This window comes from Micromesistius poutassou (genome assembly GCF_964030765.1).
Source record: "Micromesistius poutassou genome assembly, chromosome: 17".
In the NCBI taxonomy this organism is placed as follows: domain Eukaryota; kingdom Metazoa; phylum Chordata; class Actinopteri; order Gadiformes; family Gadidae; genus Micromesistius; species Micromesistius poutassou.
This window is the reverse complement of record NC_140287.1, coordinates 11,775,922-11,797,993: the sequence shown is the minus strand read 5'-3', so window position 1 is coordinate 11,797,993 and position 22,072 is coordinate 11,775,922. Positions and strand designations below refer to the sequence as shown.

At 45.6% G+C, this 22,072-nt stretch overlaps 1 protein-coding gene across 3 annotated transcripts; it reads left to right on the top strand.

The window, feature by feature from the left end:
• Positions 1–6,913: 6,913 nt before the first annotated feature.
• Positions 6,914–22,032, top strand: stac (SH3 and cysteine rich domain). 3 transcript variants are annotated; one of them, XM_084482198.1, is made up of 13 exons: positions 6,914–7,053; positions 7,175–7,538; positions 8,588–8,620; positions 10,075–10,405; positions 13,586–13,719; positions 17,350–17,431; positions 17,731–17,837; positions 18,151–18,238; positions 18,857–18,918; positions 19,065–19,165; positions 20,180–20,231; positions 20,874–21,011; positions 21,375–22,032. In XM_084482198.1, exons 2-13 carry the CDS (start codon positions 7,440–7,442, stop codon positions 21,471–21,473), a joined length of 1,326 nt encoding a protein of 441 aa, XP_084338324.1. In that variant the 5' UTR covers positions 6,914–7,053; positions 7,175–7,439; the 3' UTR covers positions 21,474–22,032. The 3 variants fall into 3 exon arrangements, with proteins under 3 accessions (XP_084338324.1, XP_084338323.1, XP_084338325.1); XM_084482197.1 differs by having other exon boundaries at positions 6,914–7,538; XM_084482199.1 differs by lacking the exon at positions 8,588–8,620 and having other exon boundaries at positions 6,914–7,538.
• Positions 22,033–22,072: the final 40 nt, after the last annotated feature.

Sequence of the window (22,072 nt, the reverse complement as noted above, 5' to 3'; positions counted from 1 at the left end):
AATGCGCAAAGTCAAAGTACTTTGTGGGCGGTTCTATGGCGCTGTTGCTATTATGACGGCGAGATAAATGAGCTTTGCGCCCGGCGCAAATCTAAAATGGGTTGGGCTGAAACCCGTAGGTGTGTTTTGGGCGTAACATGCAATAAACCAATGAGAGTGGCATCTCCCATCCCCTTTAAGAGCCAGCGCATTTTGACTTGACGCCGTGGACTACATTATGCCTTACGTGTTTAATTTGCGTGTGTTTAGACAGATGGGCGCGCACACATACGCGCACCAAGCATCACCCGCATTCATTCATTCTTTTAAACACTCACTTGCGGTAAAACGATGTTTTCTTACGATCAAATACTCATCAATCCTAAAAGTAATGGGCTTGTACACGATGTCTGGGTCAAGAACAACCGCTGTTTCAGCTGTTCTTTCCCAAATCATTTAATCATTTACCCTAAAACTAGATTTTGTTTTGGAAGCCTGTAATATACTTTGCTTTATTGTTATTTTAACGCATGGCATAGCCTATTATACTTCATTCATGTTCATTAATGCAGCCCTAAAATAATGTTTCCACAATCCACACGCTATTTCTATGCAGTTTCACACGTATGAATAATCTCTGACATCATAATATTGTGGCGAGCAGCACGGGAAGGACGGGAAGGAAGGACGGACGGACGGACGGACGGACGGACGGGACAGGACAGGACGGGACAGGACGGGACAGGACGGGACAGGACGGGAGCCCAGGTCAAGCAGTGAATCAACTCCCGCGCCCCATACACCGCTCGGCAACGAGAGTTGTCTTTATTACACACACAGGAACACAAAACACGGCACAACTGGCCAACACGAACCACACTCACACTCATGGTGTCGGACTAAAAGCTAAAATGTCCTAAAACCATTGTCCCAGCATGCCTTGCGGTACCTGGAACACGGCGACCACGCCCACGGTCGCCACAATATTTAAATCAGGGTAATAGTTTGCATGTTTGTGCTGTGTGATAAGCCTACGTGTGTGTTGTAGTTCCGACCTGCCATGGCACGTCAAAATAGCAACAACAACTGCGCTATCCGCTATAGACCAGGTATTTTTCGGTCAGTGGCGCAATTGCATTGGCGCATTTTTTAGATCACTAAAATAGCACCAAGTATCATTTGCGCCGGAACACGCCCCTGCTTTTCGCCGACACTCCTCTCCAGGCGCAAGCGTAGTGGTGCCTGGTTGCTGCGGGGGAAAATCAGCTTTGCGCCGGGTGCAAACTAGCAACGACAAATGCGTCGGTGTAGAAAGTCAATTGCACCGGGCGCAAGATAGGGCCCTTCTTCTGTTTGGCGCACATGGCTAATTTGCATACGCGCACAGGACTGGCTGGCTCCGCTTGGCAAAAAATAGAACATATTTGTGAATAAATGTTTAAAATTCTGAATACTGGACATGGTGAGCTTAAACACATTTAAATGACCATTAGTGACAATAAAAAATGTTGACCCCCTTCAAATTTTGCCTTTGTGGCTTTCAGGCGTCTCATGGGTTAATCGGGGGGGCCCAGCCCCGGACCCCCCCGTATTTCGCACACTACTTAACTGTATGTATATACTTTGAACCCTCTGGAGTTCAGCACAGTTAGCTTTGTGTTCTAGCAGCTGAGGGAAGCGGAGGTTCGGACGGTTAGCTTTCTGTTCTAGCCGCTATGAGCTCCAATGCAGGGAGTGGAAGAGGATGAGTTATTAATGAGCAGGCCGCTGGCAGGTTAAGTCTAGTGGCCTATCCCATCCCTAACCGATGCTTTCGATGCGCATATGTAGGCCTACATTTTAATCAATACATTTAATACATTTGATCAATACAAGCTGTATTTAAGATAGAAATAAGATAGAAAACATTCGTTTTAGTAGTAGTATTACTGAAATAGGCCTAGTAGTAGTATAAATCGCTGTATTAGTATTTCAAACACTATTAGCATTATATTTAGTATTAAAACCCCTATCCGCGTAGACATTTTAAGGCATTTAAACATAATTTGACCCACCCCTAGAAAGATCAGACTCTTTTAGTCCAACCCTACTCATCAGATGCTGTGGCCCTGTAGTATTAGTATGAGTATAGTATAGTATGAGTATCAGTATAGCATTATAGGGCTAGCAACTGATGATTGACCATCTGGTGTTTACTCTAAAACGTTTTCAGGTGAAATTGATTTCAGGCGAAAATAAAATCTTCCACTTATGCTTTATTCAAGCTTTATTCCCTCTGACCAGGTCGTGTCCACGTTGTTTCACTTCCGTCTCCAGGTGTTATCTCACAGCTGGTACTCAGATTACATATTACAGCCCAAGCAGTTGGATATACGAACGCAGTTGGATATAAGCAGAAGATATACTATATTTACTTTGGGTACGTTATTAGAAGAAGAAGAAAACAGAGAAACAGGCCTAGTGAGGAAGGGGTTAAACAGAGCTCCACAGGTGCATTTTTATCATAGCAACAACCAAGAATAACCACTGCTGAATCTAAGTGGACGACAAGGGGGGGAACACCATCAGCACTCAGTCTCAGCTGCTTCACCCAGAACACCTCCGTCTCCACCCACACCTCCACCCACGTCATCTGGTGCACACTACCAGCACTTATGACTCACGCGAGGAGAGGAGCTCAGCAGAGGGCCTGCTCTTCAATCCATTCAATTGTTTCTATTTTAAGGCTCCCAGTGTTGCCTGTTCCTTTAAAACGTGGCGTCGGATCAGTAAGTGGCATCAACACGTGGAGGCCCTATCTGCTCAGATCCACTTCAACTCGTCATTCAACTAATATATGCGATGAGATTGAGAAATTAGGATCCATCTTGTCACGGCTTTGGCATGGAATGGTATTAGTATTCAATTTATCAAAATGGAACATGTTTTAAGATTCAATTTGTGGTCTTGTAGCATCTAGATGTTTAAATGCAGTGGTCATAGACGAGGCTTATCAGTGCTTCCAATAAATCTTGCATGAGGACATATATCGTCAAAGTCTTTTTTGGTCGACATTCTAACTATCAACGGCGTCGATTGGTTGCCAATGTCTGAAATTACTTTAAGATTCCAGGAAATGAAGAACACAACATACAGCACTCTGTTTTAAGTCGGCAAAACAAAGTTGATCTTTCAACAAGAACCCTTTTGACGTAGTGAGGCCTTCTACTGACCCCTGCGGTCAGCTGTAACAGAGTGGACCCTCACCCTAACCATCAACTCCTCTCTCTCCTTCATTTGTTCCCTGATGTCCAGCTCAGCATCACCACTTCAATACGGAGAGCAACCAGGTGGTCACGTTTAGCCCTCAGTTTACACGCCTACATTACGTTTGGCCCAAATGTACAAGATTCTGGGCTACTGAAAGAAAAGCAGAGTTAACATGCTTCCAAAATTATGTTACAATTCAGACATTCAAATAATACTGCATATTTTCAGTCCTTCCCCTCCTCCTGTGATCACGCTTTGCTCATAACCTAATTAAAACACCCGCTCAAACAGATGACAAGAAGAGGGAAATCGTATGCTAAAGTTATATTCTGAAGAGACAAAACAAGCATTTGAGTTGTTTCTTTCTGAAGATGTTCAGTCTCCACAAACAAATGAGTTTGATAAGAACACCAAGTCCTGCACACACCACAAGTCCTGCACACACCAAAAACACATGATGGATGAAGGGGTGATAGATGGGAGATGGGTTGGCAGGTGGATAATGGATCATTTTCATGTATGTTTTTCTAAATGTTAATCCAATGTTTCCTGTGCATGGTTGATAGACTTGAACACCTGCTCTAACTGTTCCCCTGCGAGAGGAGGTGGCCTTTGAGAGCAGAGCGGGAGGCCAGCCACTGGCTGCTGTCAGGCTGTTTATAGCCCCTAATGCTCCTTAGTCCCTGCTGTTCCCCGTAACGACCAGCAGGGGAGCATGAGCAGCCTGGAGGTACAATGAGGGGTACAGGCTCATGTTGGGGCTCAGGGCCGTGTCTGATGGTCTGAGGGGCGGGGCAGCCTGGAGGTACGCTGAGGGGTACAGGCTCATGTTGGGCCCCAGGGCCTTGTCTGAAGAGCAGGAGCAGCCTGGAGGTACGCTGAGGGGTACAGGCTCATGTTGGGCCCCAGGGCCGGTAGGAAAGCTCAGCTTCCCCCAAAAGTTTAAATGTATGTTCAAACTGCCCCAAACAAACCAAAGTATTGGTGGGAATGCTCAAACACACACACACACACACACACACACACACACACACACACACACACACACACACACACACACACACACACACACACACACACAGAGACCCCTACAGAGACCATTCGTTGTCCCACATTATCAGTTAGCTTAATTAGCTCTGGTTCTCTGGGATTTAATTTGCCCATTAGAGTGGCACATGCTGCTGCTGTGTGTGTGTGTGTGTGTGTGTGTGTGTTTGTGTGTGAATATAATGGAGGAAAAGTGTAATGCACACCAAAAATTGTTGTATGTGACGTTATAACGTTATCACCATGATCTATTAATTAAAAAATAACTTTGATAATTGTAACTCGGAGTGTGCGGCTACCTCTCTTTCATATATGTGTGTGAGTATAATTCATAATGTGTTGAGCCATCAAAACGACTTGCGGAACCTGATAAAGCGGCAGAACGACCCAACGTTCCTCTGACACCACCCAATGTTCCTCTGAAACCACCCAACATTCCTCTGAAGGCCCTATAAAAATATATAAATGAATTATGAACAGGCCCACCGTTGTTATTTCTTAATTTTGAATTACACTTACCCAGCGCAGTTACCACCCCCCCCCCCCCCAATGCAACGACATACAGTACATGAAGGTTTTCCAGACCAACTAACCTCTGAATAGGTTGAGTTGTTAAACATGTGAAACGTTAAGCTTTTAGAAGCTTTATTAATGAATGTGCTGGGCCAGTTGTATACTAAAGCACACAATAATTTGTGACATTGAGGAAATCATTAATTCAATATATTAAATCATTATTTGATCATTATAATTATTTGTGGGCACCAAAATAATTTCATACTCTCGACCTCCACGTTGTAGATCAGAGATGGCTAGTTCTGTAGCCATGTATCTTCTGCCAGCCAGCGCTGCCAAATCAAATGTCCAGTTAGGCAGCAGAATGAAGACATTCTATCTCACACAGTCTCTAAGACGTTAAGTGTGTTGGTCTGGAAACACAAATGCCTTAGAATGCAAGATTTAGGTGTATTTCTGCTGGTTTATCGAACAGAGAAAACCGGTATTCTGGTTTTCTGTTTTGCTTTATGAATTTTTAAATTTGTTTTAACTGACTTTATATTTGACACTTTGACTTTGACACACTGTTTCTAACTGTGATGCTTAATTTTTTTTTTTAATTACTTTTTTCTTTTTTTTTAAGAAAATGCATTTCTTATTTGTACTTTGACCTGCATGTAAGGGTATTTGAGCATCTTAGATATTCTTCTTCAGTCGTATTATTATTGTTAAGTATTGGGTGAGATACAGTATGAAGGTGTTTCCCTGGTCTGCTCAAAGCCTTCAACAGACATGAAGATCAAGGTGTTCCAAGTATGCAGGAAAACAGCGAGAATCCTGTGGTTCCTTTCCCGACGTGAACAGCATGTTGAGTAGGAGACAAGGTCTAAGAATAACTTAGGCTACTACCCCTAACCCACGTCCTCTTCCAGCAGCGGAGAACCCAAAGGAGAGAGACACAACATGCAGTCTGCATGTTGTGACCGAGAAAGTGGGTTTGGAGTATATAGCGAAATCTCCTTTTTTAGAATGATCTGTTTTTGGTTTCCTGATACTACTAGAGAGATACTGCAACTAACAACTCCATCAAAGGGAAAAATAAAAACAACCAGAAAAACCCAGATCAATAACTGCATCCTAGATGAAATCAATCAATAACTGAATCCTAGATGAGATCACTCAATATTTGAATCCTGGATGAGATCAATCAATCAATCACTGAATCATAGATGAGATCATGTCCATGTGAAGTCAGCAGACATGAGGGCCATCAGCATTCTTTCTTACAGAGCTTAGTTAGCGAGCTGCTAATGACGAGTGGGCGTCGCCGTGCCACGTCATGTGACTTCCGGAACCCCTCAACACAAACAGTTAAATCACAAAACGTTCCCAAACATGGAGCTGGCAACGGCAGCAGTGGTTCTCTGGGCTGGAATAGATCATAAGACACTGGGTAACAGTGGACATCAGTACCTACACCAACAACACCCCCTCACAGTTATCAACCGCCTACTGACATGTCTGTCATCAACCGCCTACTGACATGTCTGTCTGTCATCATCAGCCTACTGACATGTCTGTCTGTCATCAGCCTATTGACATGTCTGTCTGTCATCATCAGCCTACTGACATGTCTGTCTGTCATCAACTGCCTACTGACATGTCTGTCTGTCATCATCACCCTACTGACATGTCTGTCATCAACATCCAACTGACAGAATGTCAGAATGGCATCTGTTTGCCATTATCTATATCGATCATATAATATAACAAATCAAAAACCCTTCCCAGTATGTGACAACAACATACCCCACCTCCCACCACTCCCAGTACTGTCACAACATATCCCACCTCCCACCACTTCCAGTACTGTGACTATCCCACTTCCCACCACTCCCAGTACTGTGACAGCAACATATACCCACCCTCCCACCACTCCCAGTACTGTGACAGCAAAATACCCCCCTCCCAGTACTGTGACAGCAACATACCCCATCTCCCACACACAGCGGAGGGACCACCCCATCCCAGCTCCCGCCCTCGTGAACCCCCAGTCCCCTCCGCATAGCAGAGCGCGAGACGAGACGTCAGCCGAAGTCTCTGGACCTCAGCGCGAGCGGACGGAGCAGGAGAGCACGAGACGAGCAGGAGCGCACGAGACGAGCAGTTGGGGCGTTGAGCGGAGAGTTTTTCTGAGAACGCGACGGAGTTCTGATGAAATCAAAACGAAGTTCTGGTGAGAGCGAGACGGAGTTCTGCTAAGAGCGAAACGGAGTTCTGGTGAGAGCGAGACGGAGTTCCGCTGAGGCGCGAGAAAAACGAAACTCACTAAAAGAAAGTCTGTATTTATTTTATTTTGACTCCTCGAAACTTTTCGACTGTCGTCTTTTTTTTGTTCTAGATTGTGGAGGACTTCAAATGGATTTAGGTTATCATTAAAACCAGCTGAACACTGAACTTGAAGCTTTCGGATCGGTTCATTGACGAGCCTGCATGCTGAGAACCGAGCGGGAGAACCTCAGCTCTGTGTGCTCTAGCTCCTCCTGAGGAAGAAGGAGAACCTCAGCTCTGTGTTCTCTAGCTCCTTCTGAGGAACAACCGAGCGGGAGAAACTCAGCTCTGTGTGCTTCACCGAGCGGGAGAACCTCAGCTCTGGGTTCTCTCAGATGATCCCTCCGGAGAGCATGGAGGAGCCCAGCGGGGGGGTGGAGAAGGGAGAGGAGACCCCCGTCTCACCGGCGGTCTCTCAGAGCCAGGAAACCAAGGTAACCGTCTGAGCATCCGTCCATGTCACACCTCCACCTCTATCTATAGAGAGGTGGAGCCTCAAGCTAGGAGAATCAAGACACCTCCATCCCTCTCTATAGAGCGGTAACCAAGGTTACAGTCTGAGAATCAGTCCAGGACACCTCCACCTCTATCTATAGAGAGGTCTCTCTCCATCTCTCTATAGAGAGGTGGAGCCTCAAGCTAGGAGAGAAGACCCAGGCCTGAAATACTTTTAGTTTAGTTTCTGGAATGAGTTTATTATTTATTCATATTATTTAAGAGAAATGTGATGCTGCTACTCTCCCTGTTTGTGTGGCACACAGAGAAGGATATACAAGTTCCTGGCCTCAAGCTATAGTTGAGTCCATCACCACTAATGTGAACCATTAAAGTAGGCGATACGAACGATATGAAGCTTATGAAACAGTAAGACTCTGACCCTGACACGGTGAACCTTTCGTTCTTAAGAGGAACAGTAAGACTTTGACCCTGACATGGTGAACCTTTTGTTATAACGAGGAACAGTAAGACTCTGACCCTAACATGGTGAACCTTTTGTTCCTCTGGTTGTCCATACCAGTTGTTTCTGTGTGTGCCAGGACTTCATCAGTCCTACTAAGACGTATTTCTGGGTGTTTCCAGGCCATCAGGCCTACTAAGACATATCTCTGGGTGGTTCCTGGCCATCAGTCCTACTAAGACATATCTCTGGGTGGTTCCTGGCCATCAGTCCTACTAAGACATATCTCTGGGTGGTTCATGACCATCAGTCCTACTAAGGCGTATCTCTGGTCCTTAAGTCCTAATGGTCTCCTGGCTGAACACCAGGTGAACCAGCCATGGTGAAGCTAGAGAACAAGAGAGAGAGAGAGCGATTATGTGTTTTAGGTGTCAGGTGTTGTAACCAGCCTGCTGTACATGATGTAATGCGTTACGGGCCAGTGTTTAAAGGCAGGGTACTTTATGTGAAGTGTACTTTATGTTAAGTGTACTTTATGTTCTACATCCTGGCCCTCTGCCATCATGCTGTGTTTGTCCCTTAAAGAACTCTATGAAGCCGGATCAGCAGAAACGGAAGGTGAGAAGTGCCCCCATCTGAGGCTGGTTCCTCTTGTTGCCTGCTGTGTATCTGAGCCATAAGCTGTTTTTATGCATGTGTACAAAGTTTAAAGTGGTTTGAAATGACAACTTTAATGCCATCAAATACTAAAATGAGTCATCAACTGAAATTAACACAAGAGAAACCCAATTAAAGTGAGTGATTCACCACCAGCATTTGTCTAAATGTACAATACAATCCTTTTTTGGAATAAATACCCAATAATACAATTGTATTGTATGATGCTGTTTTATCCTTGTTGTTTACTGTGCTGTGACGGGTCATTAAAACAGAGCGTTGACGTGGGTGTTAGGGGGAAACTAATGGTCTAAATCGATTGGCGGGATGGACCAATCAATCAGTTGTCGTCATCACAAACACACAACAAACACAATGTTTTACTCCATATAGCCGCTACTAAAACACTGTTTTACTCCATGACAAATTTGCATGCTCATGTCCAACCTACCAACTAACCAATCTGAATCATAATCATAACTAACTATAGTAAAAACGTATTCTAAGTATACACTAGAACTGCTGATGAAAGAGTATATGTTGGTTACACCAAATCAGACTCTTTTTACTGGAAGGAATAAGTTCTCACAAGCACTACTGAATGACTTGCATGCATAGTGCATGATGGCCTATTACCGTTAAACTGTTAAAGGAGGAGGGGTCAGTCCCTCATGATGATAGAGGAGGGTGATGATGAGAGAGAGGAACGCTGGAAAACAATGACCTCTGAAGGGTCATGATGAGGTAGAGAGGAGCACTGGACAACAACATGAGATAGAGAGGAACGCTGGACTACAATGACCGCTGAAGGGTCATGATGAGGTAGAGAAGAACGATAGACTACAAAATGAGATAGAGAGGAGCGCTGGATTTCAACATGAGATAGAGAGGAGGCTGGACTACAAAATTAGATAGAGAGGAACGTTGGACTACAATATGAGGAAGAGAGGAACGCTGGACTGTTAGATGAGGAGAGGTCAGTCCCACATGACGATAAAGAAGGTCATGATGAGATAGAGAGGAACGCTGGACAACATGACCTCCTGGCAGCTTAGTGATTATCCTGATGCGATCCATCGTCCTGCGCTCTGAAAACACATCAGCTTCCCCCCATGTGGCCCCTGCTGAATGAGGACACGCTGTAAGCAATCCACTTCTGTGCAGCAGAGATGAAAAACATGAGATGATCATTAAAGAATATTCTGCATAGGATTTTGAGCGGAGATTTCAAATTATTAAGTCCAAATCACTGATTTGGACTTAATCTTCATAGCACGCCAAAAACATCCAAAGCATTTCCCCGTCACTGCCCCTCTTTTGAATCTGCATGGCTCTCATCAGCTCCACGTCTCCTTCATAAACCTTCTTCACCCTTCTTCCACTCTTCTCCTCTCTCCCCACCCCCCCTCTCCTAGCTACAGAGGCTGAAGCGCTCTCTGTCCTTCAAGACCAAGAGTGTCCGTAGCAAGAGCGCCGACAACTTCTTCAGGAGCAGCGGAGACAACAAGTCGGAGCTGCTGTCGGAGGTCAGCAGCAGCACGAGCCACCTCAACAGCCTGGCCCCGCCCCACAACACCCACCACCACATCCCCCCCGTCCCGCCCGCCATCCCCTCCGCCCCCCCTCCGTCGTCCCGCTCCCCGTCGGCACGCAGCCCGTACACCCTGGACGCCGCCGGCCACTGCTTCATGGAGCACATCTTCAAGAAGCCTACCTTCTGTGACGTCTGCAACCACATGATCGTAGGTGAGGACCCCCACTCTGTCCTCTGTTCTCCTAGGTGAGGACCCCCACTCTGTCCTCTGTTCTCCTAGGTGAGGCTGCTGGGTCAGACAGAAACCAGTGCTCCCAGTAGACATACAGAACAGACCAGTACACTAACGTAGCTGTAGGGCTTGTACATCAAAGAGAGTTTTAATTCATGTCAAATTTTAAATAAATGTAAATATACCCTAATCTAGGCTAATCAAAACTTTGTTTTGACACATCATGAGAAATCCGATGATCAGTTGAACAGTTGATCAGTTTCCCTGAAGGGGAAAAGGTCGCCTAAGAGCATTTGGAGTATTCAGCTAATATACATATATAAATATACTAATCTTATAACTGCCACAAATGCTTGTTTATTCATGCTGAAACTGTAAGTGTCATCCATAATGATCAACCAGAACATTACTTTTCTTAATGATAAATTCATGCATTAAGTATTCTTACTAAATGCATGAAGTATTAAGTATTAAGTGTCCTTATTAAATGCATAAAGTATTAAGTATCCTTACTAAATGCATGCCATAGAGGTAGAGGTTTCAACCCTCCACTCGTTGAGTGCTCTGTGATTCACAAGGTTTGATTCCTGGCTTTCTGCTGGAAAACAACTTGTGAAATGTGTTTTCCAGGTTGGTGCTGGGAAGTGAGTGAGTCAGTTTCCAGAGACGCAGGTTGAACCTAATTGAGTTGCATCACAGTTAAATGACGCTAATCCTTTCTGGGGATGAATTCACTGTATGCGGTTTCATGAGGGAAGTTCTTTAACTAAAGGACAAACCGCTGCCCTTGTTCAAATCAGTGTTTTTTTTCTCACAATTCTCAGAAGGATTGCATCACAAAACCATGAAGCCAGCTAACCCTCTGCATGTGTTTATCCTAGATTTGGATATAACGTCTGCGCAAACATTTACATTCTAACCGTAGCTAAAGACTTTCCTAAGAAATCTGCACATTTCATCCTGTGTTGATCATAACTATGATGCTCTTTAAATAACCCGTTATGAATGTAATTCGATTTTTTGTAACTTCATTGGGTCATGGGTTTAACTAAATGACTTTAATGACTTTCAACCTTTTATAGTAACGTATTTCACAGAGCTAAATTATACCCCCGTTTAGTTTTAGTTTTGATAGTTGATAGTCTTTGTACTCTACAGCTGCTGTTGCTATTGCTCCTCCTACTAAGGATGGCATGCAGTGAAAAAAATAAGCACTTCAACAAATCATCAAATACACAGAAATAGAAAGAATTCACTGAAATGTGGTCTCACAAGTTCTACTGAATCTCCAGCTTCATTCTGTCCAGGAATACTTTGATTAAGTTCAAGGATCTATTCCCAGATCAGTTGTGATCGGTGCGGTTGTTGCAATAGGTATGGTGGCGGTCAGCAGGTCATGATTCCAGCCCAGTAACACCATCTATACACCAAGAGCCTCTTCTGCACCAGCGGGGCCCAGCAATACCAGATCTCACTTGGGCCACCTATCATTCAGTTTGTAGCTCTGACAAACACCTGTCTTGCCATAGGAACAAAGAAAATCAAACAGTTGTATGTGTTTGTGTGTGTGGAGGGCAGTGCTTGGTGTGTACCTCTCTGTAGAACACAGAGCTGTAGGGTTAGGGTTAACCCCAAGGGCTTGGTGTTTACCTCTCTGTAGAACACAGAGCTGTAGGGTTAGGGTTAACCCTGTGTGTACCTCTCTGTAGAACACAGAACTGTAGGGTTAGGGTTAACCCTGTGTTTACCTCTCTGTAGAACACAGAGCTGTAGGGTTAGGGTTAACCCTGTGTGTACCTCTCTGTAGAACACAGAGCTGTAGGGTTAGGGTTAACCCCAAGGGCTTGGTGTGTACCTCTCTGTAGAACACAGAGCTGTAGGGTTAGGGTTAACCCTGTGTGTACCTCTCTGTAGAACACAGAGCTGTAGGGTTAGGGTTAACCACAGTGCTTGGTGTTTGCTCTCGTGCTCTTCCCATGAGCCAGTACAGACCAGTCCTACAGACCAGTCCTACCCTCCAGACCTGTACAGACCAGTCCTACAGGCCAGTCCTATCAATACAGACCAGTTCTACAGACCAGTCCTACCACTGCAGACCAGTCCTACCCTTCAGACCAGACCAGTCCTATGTCCAGACCTGTCCTACAGACCAGTGCTACCACTACAGACCAGTTCTAAAGACCAGTCCTACCCTCCAGACCAGTCCTACAGACCAGTGCTACCACTACAGACCAGTTCTACAGACCAGTCCTACCCTCCAGACCAGTGGATCAATTCATTCTCCACACGAGAGAGAGTCACAGCGAGAGAACAGGCTCATTAGTTCATCAATGAGTCACTGGGGGCTGGGAGCTGCCAGACAGCAACCAATCACAACACAGAGGTCTCTCGCTATCGTGATCTATGTCACCAAGTCTGCCTGTCTGTCTCGCTATCCATCTACTGTATATTTATTATTTTATATAAATTATTTATTTATATCAGTACATCATGTCAACTTCCTCCGCTAAGGCAATCTAAATCTCATAACACATTTGCCATCCACACACACGCACGCACACACACACGAATAATGTGTGAATAATGGATTTGAACAATCAATGGTTTGCTAGGGTCGAATACCAGCAGTTCTGCTTTAGTATAGATTTGACATTCCTCCTGTGAGCTGTGGAGACCAGATGTTATCTATGGATGGTCGGCTTAGCTCAGCGGGGTTACTTGTAACCAGAAGGTCGCTAGTTCGATCCCCGGATCCTGCTGAGTGTCGAGTTGTCCCTGAGCCAGACGCCTTACCCTTACTGCTCCCGACGAGCTGGCTGTCTCCTTGTGTGGTTGACTCCGCCGTCGGTGTGTGTATAAATAGTTATAAGTCGCTTTGGATAAAAGCGTCTGCTAAATGTAAATTCAGGCCTTCTTTGTTTTCAAACCGTTCCTTACTATCTCTGTGTCCACAGTTTAAAACAGACTGGGTACGCGTTGTGACTCACTTCGGCATTCCTCTACAGTCCATCATCAACACCCCTCAACGGGACCATAATATTTATTTAGTTTTTCTTTACATGAGTCTGTGGGCGTGTTTGTACTGTATTTCTCGCTGTGCACAAACCTTACATGTCTATGTGTGTGTGTGTCTGTGTGTGTGTGTGTGTGTCTCCATTAGGAACGACGGCCAAGCATGTGGTATTCCTGGCGGGGAACACGGCCAAGCATGGCCTGCGCTGTAAGGCCTGCAAGATGAGCCTGCACCACAAGTGTGAGCACGGTGTAGGGCGACAGCGCTGCCAGGGCAAGCTGGTAAGACCCCCCCACCCCCACCCCACACTGCCTGGGGACGCCCCCAGGCCGCCCCACACACACACACACACACAGGGGGTTAACACACACGGGGGACAGATGGTGATTGTATACTGCGGTAGAACCACAGAAGATGCGTGGGATGGTGCCGTTTCAGGCATTACGCTTAATTGCTGCTATTTATTAATCCTACCTCTGAAAATAGTTTGCCTATTTGTGGTTCTGTTTGTTAGTGACTGAATATAAACCGCTTAATCATAGCTAACACATTGTCACGTGTTGGTCATCATCGTTGGTAAACTGCCAGTGCTGAGCAGGACTGCTGTGTTCTATCCAAGGGCCTCCATGAACCAGCATGAAGCACGGCCTCATGGCCAGCAGGGTAGACTGACAGAGACCATAGATCATCCATAGATCATCCATAGATCATTCATAGATCATAAAGGATATAAAGGACTAGAAGGCTTTTAGTTATAAGACATAAAGGACTAGAAGGCTTTTAGCTATAAGACATAAAGGACTAGAAGGGTTTTAGCTAGAAGACATAATGGACTAGAAGGCTTTTAGCTAGAAGACTGCTAAAGGGCAGATAAAGGGCCACACATGTTCGACACAGAGTCATCCACTGTGTTGTAGATTAGACTATTGTAGACCATTTGTAGATGATTCATCTTATTCAACAGAAGGAGATGTCTCTGGAGGATCTCTGTGGGATGTGTAATATCTCAGTCAACAATGTGATCCTGGTTGAAGATAAAGAAAAACCTCAACTGAAATATTGTGCTGCTCATCAGCTATGATCAATCTGTGCTTTAAGTACTGAATTATGGTCTGTCATCATTATAACGGGATGATTATTGAGATTGGTTACTGATGTGATTAAGACTTGGCATAACACAACGCCCCGCTTTTTCTATTGCTCTCCTTCTCCCTCTCTCTCTCCCTCTCTCTTTTTCCATCTCTCGTTCACACACACACACCACAGACACACACACACAGTTTGTGGGCGTAGCAGTGAGGTGGCTGGTGATGAGTGGGTTAGACTGTGCAGGCTGGATGCTGGCTGTTTTTCCAGGGAGGAAGTGGTCATGAATGGATGTGCCAAAAAACACTCGTCATTTTGCCATCTCCCATTACAGACCAGAGAACTGGCCGGCACCAGTCTAGGTTTTTTCTTTATATGCGACCAAAACGGGACTTTAAGTCAAAAAGCACATCTGCAATCGCACACATATGCGAGCAAATAGCAAACACACAAACGCATGCAAACACACACACGCGCGTGCGTGTGTGTGGATTAAAAGACTTTAATCCTCCTTTGAATCGCACTGCCAAGGTTTTGGTTCCTTTGGATACGTTGTGGATGCCAGGCGTTTCCATCGCTTATCTTTTGTAATGACTGGGAGAGAGTCAACATCAGCCTAACATGGAGAAGGCTGGACTCTTAGTCGAGACAGAGAGTCGTACACTGATACAATCTGATAGAATTCTACTTCATGTTTTCCTCCATGAAAAGAGTGATTTGAATGTTCCCTGCTGACATTAAACACAGTGAGCCTGCCAGGACGTCCCACTCTGTGTTTCATGGTAACTCTTGCCTGCTCTACCCTGACTCATAACTCAGTTCTACCGAGCTTGAAGACTCCCTGCTCGGAGAGATAGGATCAGCTCAGTGGAAAATAAGGTGAAAGGTCATGCATAAAACAGGATGCCTCCCCAGAGGATACAACTCTAAATTAGGGTTTCAACTCGCACACTACTTCTCAAGCTTGTTTCTCTTGGCCAAAACAACTTTCAGTTTATCATCTGTGTATTTGGATTTCATAAATCACCATAATATGATCATCTGTGAAATATCTACCGTCGACTTCCCTAGTGTTGGCTGCTTAGTAGTTCCTGACTCTCAGTGAGGCAGTAGCTTGTATCGGCGACCGACCGCATGTTCAGAAAGACGTTATGAAGGAGCTCGATATGGAAGAGGTGGATGATTTACAGGAGAACACCTCATCTCACTGAAGAACTGGAGGAGGCTGACCCCTAGAAGGATGTGTTTCTCCGCTGCGCCGGGACCTAGAAAGTAAGACAAGGACGTTCAGTGGCCCCTGGGGTCGAGTTGAACCTCAATACACAACAACCCCTCACTAGACAGGAGGGCAGAACAAGGACACACTGCCTCAACAACAATTTACAAAGACATGAATAATAATCCCTCCCCTTGCTTTTCTGCATTCTCAATACAACGTGACAACATGAAGCACCCTCAAATTGTATTTTCCATGTTTTCATCATCCAGGCGACCTGCAACAAGCCTTAAGTTTAACCTGGTGTAGACAGAACCATACTCAGGAAGGATTAGCTATGCTTGATCTTTAGTTTACCTCCTCCTCCTCCTTAATCATACTCAGGAATGATTAGCTAAGCCTGATCTTTAGTTTACCTCCTCCTCCTCCTCCTCCTTAACCATACTCAGGAATGATTAGCTAAGCATGATCTTCACTGTACCTCTTCCTTCCTAAACTGGTGTTAGACTGAACCCAGGGATGATAAGCTCAGTCTATCGCCCCTGACTGCATCCTGGTTCTATGACCAAACTGCCCGATCCACTGGAGTTAAACTACCGGTCCCACAATGTCTGCTGACACAGAACAATAGAAACATCTCAGATCATTTCGGATGACAAAACGTATTGGGCTTTAATGTACTAAAACTTGAAGTGAGAAAGTGCACTGACAATGTGAAAGGATTCTACTTTTCATTTGAAAGAGATTAGAAGCTTGTCTCTAAAAATAGTTACAATGTCTCATGTACTGAAGGCTGAAACAGCAAGAAGTTCCAACAGCATATGCTGACTACCAGAACACCATTCATTGATAAACAATGAATGTGGTATCAACTCCTTATTTGATCTTTTGAGTTTGGAAAATGGGCAAAATTCTGTTTATTCTCATTGCACTCAGATTTTTCCAATAGGATTTAATGTGTACCACATGCGAAATGCATTAAAATATAGACGTTTCATTTATGTAAATAAGCATAGAGCATGTGCTAACGTGTAGCATGTTGCTACAATGCAATGCTCTGTGGGAGCAATAGGCATAATCCTCCAATCACAAGATAATAATAATAATTCACACAGTCATTTCATCTGTTTTAAATTGTGTGTCTGGATAAACTCTCTAAATATTTGGATAAATATTTGGGTCGCTTCTGAAATTCTTTAGTGAGCAATCTGATGCGTGGTTCTGGATTACAAATGCAGAGCAGACCAGAGTATGAGTCATATGCATTAAGATTAAAACTTGGCCAAATTTCACTCAAAATTAAATTTGTTTTGGTTGTCACTTTTTAATCTGCATGCATCATGAATAACAAATAAAAATTATATCAAAGTGCAGTGGTTTTCCAAACAGAACCAGTGATTGAGCTGTGCACATTGGGAAGAGCAGACCTTTGGGGCTGTGACCTTCAATGCTGTAACAGTTCAGTGCTGGGACCTTCAGTGCTGGGAGCTTCAGTGCTGTAATAGTTCAGTGCTGGGACCTTCAGTGCTGGGACCTTCAGTGCTGTGACCTTCAGTATGATAACTTTCAGTACTGTTCCACTGACTCGTCTCTTCTCTCCCCTTGTCAGCCCAAAGGCTTCCGCCGCTACTACAGCTCCCCGTTGCTGATCCAGGAACAGTTTGGATGCATCAAAGAAGTCATGCCTATCGGTAAAACATCTCTCCATCCTTTCAACCCTATGGTTCAAAGTTGTAAAATGTAATATCTACAGAATTGGACACATTGTACAGTTGAACACTAAAAGTTGTTTGATCAAGAGTACCATTCATCTCATGCTAGGATACCTGCTCCCTAAGTCTCTGGTGTGATACGGTCCCTAAGTCTCTGGTGTGATACATGGTCCCTAAGTCTCTGGTGTGATAGATGGTCCATTAGTCTCTGGTGTGATGCGGTCCCTAAGTCTCTGTCTGATACAGTCCCTAAGTCTCTGTGTCATGGTTCTCCTCAGCATGCGGTAACAAGGTGGACCCAGTGTACGAGGCCCTCAGGATGGCCACGTCTCTGGCCCAGAAGGCCAAGAGGCCGAGCGGCTCCGACTCGCCTCTCAGAACCTCGGTCAGATTCTGGTCAACCAATGAAACAGTGGTTTTAAATGTGATATTATTGAAATAGGCTGGGGGAGATGCTGGCATCTCCACAGGGCTTGGTTTATGATAATAGTTAGCAAATGTCTTGGTAACAGTATTTCTGTTGCTCGCTAAACATAGTGACACAAATGTCAAACGTTGATTTTATTTATTTCCTTTATTTCCTTTGTTTTCTTTACTCAGTATTTCGGCATAAATTCTATGTTTGTTTATTTGTCTTTGCGTGTGAAACGTGTTGGAGCCCCATTTTTACGTGTTTGTGTGTACGTGTTGTGTTTCAGACCAGTGACTTGGACCAGTTTGATGTGTTTCCTGAGGAGACAGCGGGCCACAGCAGCCACGACCCGCCCAGGGAGCCCAGCGATGAGGGTGGGTCTAGGCTCAGTGATGAGGGTGGGTCTAGGCCCAGTGTTAAGGGTGGGTCTAGGCCCAGCGATGAGGGTGGGTCTAGGCTCAGTGATGAGGGTGGGTCTAGGCCCAGTGTTAAGGGTGGGTCTAGGCCCAGCGATGAGGGTGGGTCTAGGTCTAGGCTCAGCGATGAGGGTGGGTCTAGGCCCAGCGATGAGGGTGGGTTTAGGTCTAGGCTCAGCGATGAGGGTGGGTCTAGGCCCAGCGATGAGGGTGGGTTTAGGTCTAGGCTCAGCGATGAGGGTGGGTCTGGGTCTAGGCCCAGCAATGAGGGTGGGTTTAGGCTCAGCGATGAGGGTGGGTTTAGGTTTAGGCCCAGCAATGAGGGTGGGTCTAGGCCCAGCAATGAGGGTGGGTTTAGGCCCAGCAATGAGGGTGGGTTTAGGCTCAGTGTTGAGTTTCTTCAGTAGTTTAGTTCCAAGACTACTGCTGACTGCCGTCCCTCAAGGAGAGGAGCTCAAGTCTTTATCACCACAGTGTTTTAATACCCATCACATGTCCTGTGGCTAAACCGAACCGCTCCCAGGTGTGTTGAACTGGGTCTGTTTCAGGCGTTCTTTTGTGTTTTCTGCACCTCAGTCTACAGAGTCCAGGAGAACGGCTCAGAGGGATACGAGCCAGAAGGGAAGTTCCAGGATCTGGTAAGAAACTCCAAAACAAAAAGAAAAGCAAAAAGTACCAATTAATGCAAATTTCGGTAAGTGGAAAGATCATACTCATAAAAGTTTCTGTGTGTGTATGTGTGTCTGTGTGTGCACGTGTGTGTGCGTGTGTCTGCGTCCTCTAGGAGCAGGAGAGACTGGGGCTGCAGAAGGACGTTCTCCAGCTCAACACTTATGTGGCGCTGTTCAGCTTCACCCCTCTGGACCTCCACGACCTGGAGATGAGGTCACACACACACACACACACACACACACGTGCAATCAAGTCTCTAAATCTGTTAGTTCGGTGAAGCTTTAATAGAAGTGAAGCTAAGTGGGGTGCAGCCGATGAGATGTCTTCTATTGACCTGACAGTAAATGATCTCAAACAGATCTGTCACCATGATAGCACTAAAGCAGCAATCATGTTAAGTAAGTCTTTTAACAGCTGATGCAATTGCTAAAAGATATTAAAAAAATAATCTTTCCATGTCTGTCTAAGAAGACAGAAGTTCATCCTGGGGGAAATCACAACTCTACTCAGTGAACCAGTGAGGACAATGTGGCCATGAATAGATTCACCTAATAATCTAATTAACTTCCTTTTTGTAGGGTGGGTTTATAAATATAATTCCTGTCCTGATTACCAGTACCTGACAGGTTATAAATATCTCGTCATAGCATCATTTATCCCGATATAGTATAGATAACCCTTCAAACTACCTTCATTCAGTTGACCTCCAACCACGATGTCTCGTGTGTTGGAGCCAAATGTGTCAATCTGCTTAGATGTCTTCAGTTCTCTGAGCCCACAACATATTTCCCTTCCTGTGTGGAGATGCCGTCATAGTTATCAGCTCCTTGAAACAAACTCCATTTAGCGGACGTCCTACTCACTACCTTCTGCTCTCAGGAGGCCGCGATTGGCCAGATAGAAACCATGTGTAACCTCAAGCCCAATAGCTCCCGGAGGACCTCTCTCTTGTTGTTCAGTAGTAGGGGGAAATGTTAAACCGTTTACGAGACCTGAGGTGTCTCAGCTCAGAGGTGGCCTCTGATTCATGGAAGAGGCTGTGGCTTTGAGCAGAGGCTTATAATCATGACATTCTGGTTGGATCCCAGGGTGCTGATGTCCAGGAGAGAGACGCTCCACTGAACGTATAAAACCAAACTAACAGGACGCCTTGCCTATAAATAAAGAAGAATGTCCCCATCACCACTTCTTAGATAAAAGAAAATTATTGTTTTTCGTGCTTCACAGACCAGGAGACCGGATCCTACTGGCTGATGACTCCAACGACGACTGGTGGAAGGCATGTAGCTCATTACTCAACTGAACACGCTTCATCACGCTTCACTCAGGATGCTTGAGCCTCTCCCTCTGCCTGGTACAACGCCCTGTGAGCAGGACTGCTCCTCACAGAGGAGAGAGGAGGTGCTGAGGCAGTGGGGGTCAGGAGAGGAGAGAGGAGGTGCTGAGGCAGTGGGGGACAGGAGAGGAGAGAGGAGGTGCTGCGGCAGTGGGGGGCAGGAGAGGAGAGAGGAGGTGCTGAGGCAGTGGGGGACAGGAGAGGAGAGAGGAGGTGCTGAGGCAGTGGGGGACAGGAGAGGAGAGAGGAGGTGCTGAGGCAGTGGGGGACAGGAGAGGAGAGAGGAGGTGCTGAGGCAGTGGGGGACAGGAGAGGATAGAGGAGGTGCCGAGGCAGTGGGGGACAGGGGGACTGAACAGATAAATGAGGCTACAAAAGGGCCAATCGGAGGAGAGACCATGAAGACGTTTTACTGTTGTGTTGGTGGCCCCACAGTGTGCTTCAAGCCGATCGAGTGCTGAGGCTGAAGCATCGTTCAGAGCGCTCTGTCGCTACAGAGCGTCACGTTGCTATCTAGATCACAGCATGTAAAAATAGAGGCGCTCATGGTCTGCATTATTAATGACGTGACGTTTCTTTGTTCAGGGCGTGATTGAGAACCGGGTGGGCTTCTTCCCGGCTGCCTACGCCCAGCAGGTGGAGGCCGGGGACAGCGTGTTCAGGTGCAGCAGGACCTTCATCGGCTGCAAGGAGCAGGGACAGATCACTCTCAAGGAGGGACAGGTAGGACTTTTCCTTTGTGGGTCTTACCTAAATATATATATATATAAAATATAAAATATATTATATATATATATATATATATATATATATATATGTTTAGCTATTTTGGCTATATATATATATATATATTTTGGTTTGATACTTGGTGTGGTTTGAGGTTTTGGTCAGATACTTACAAAAAGGTTGAAAAGTGTTCATTCAGTCAGCCAGTGAGCAGTTCCTTCCAGCCCCTCCCTGCAGAGCCTGGCTGCTTCTAGAAACAGAAAGAGAGACAGAGAGACCTACCACGCGTGTTTCCAACATGTGGATGAGGAGGAAGACGTCAGGGCTGCCCTCACATCGTCTCTCTTCTGCTCCCTCTAGATCTGCGTGAGCAGTGAGGTGGAGCAGAGCGGCTTCATCAAGGTGGCGAGTGGAAAGAAGAGAGGCTTCGTTCCTACTGATGTTCTGGAGAACATCTGAGAGAGAGAGAGAGAGAGAGAGAGAGAGAGAGAGAGAGAGAGAGAGAGAGAGAGAGAGCGGGAGAGAGAGAGAGAGAGAGAGAGAGAGAGAGAGAGAGAGAGAGAGAGCGGGAGAGAGTGGTTGTGAGGCAGCCGGGACCCTAAAGCGGTCAAGTCTCCTTGGAAGGACAGCGGAGGAAGATGTTTGGAGCTGCTTCAGAACGCACCAGAGATCCCGGGGGAAGTGACAGATGACGCCTCCATCACCGTGGTCACTGTGGGCGGAGCCTGTCTCCCTCGCTCCTCACGCTCAGAGAGTGCAATGCTGTGACGGGGGCCGCTTGACCCCCTGCTGGTCCGGGCCCTTGATACTTCATTATCCAGGTTTTAAAAACATCCCTCTTGTTTCTCCTCAGTTTATTGTTAACACTTTACCAAAAGGTCTGTTCATTTAGGATTAATCACCAGTTAATGAGTTATAATCATCATTATGTAGCATTAGCATAGGGGGTTAGAGGGTTAGTAGGTTAGGGTTAGTGGGTTATGGTTAGTGGGTAATGGTTTGGATTACAGGTAGTGGGTTATGGTTAGTAGGTTATGGTAAGTGGGTTATGGTTAGTG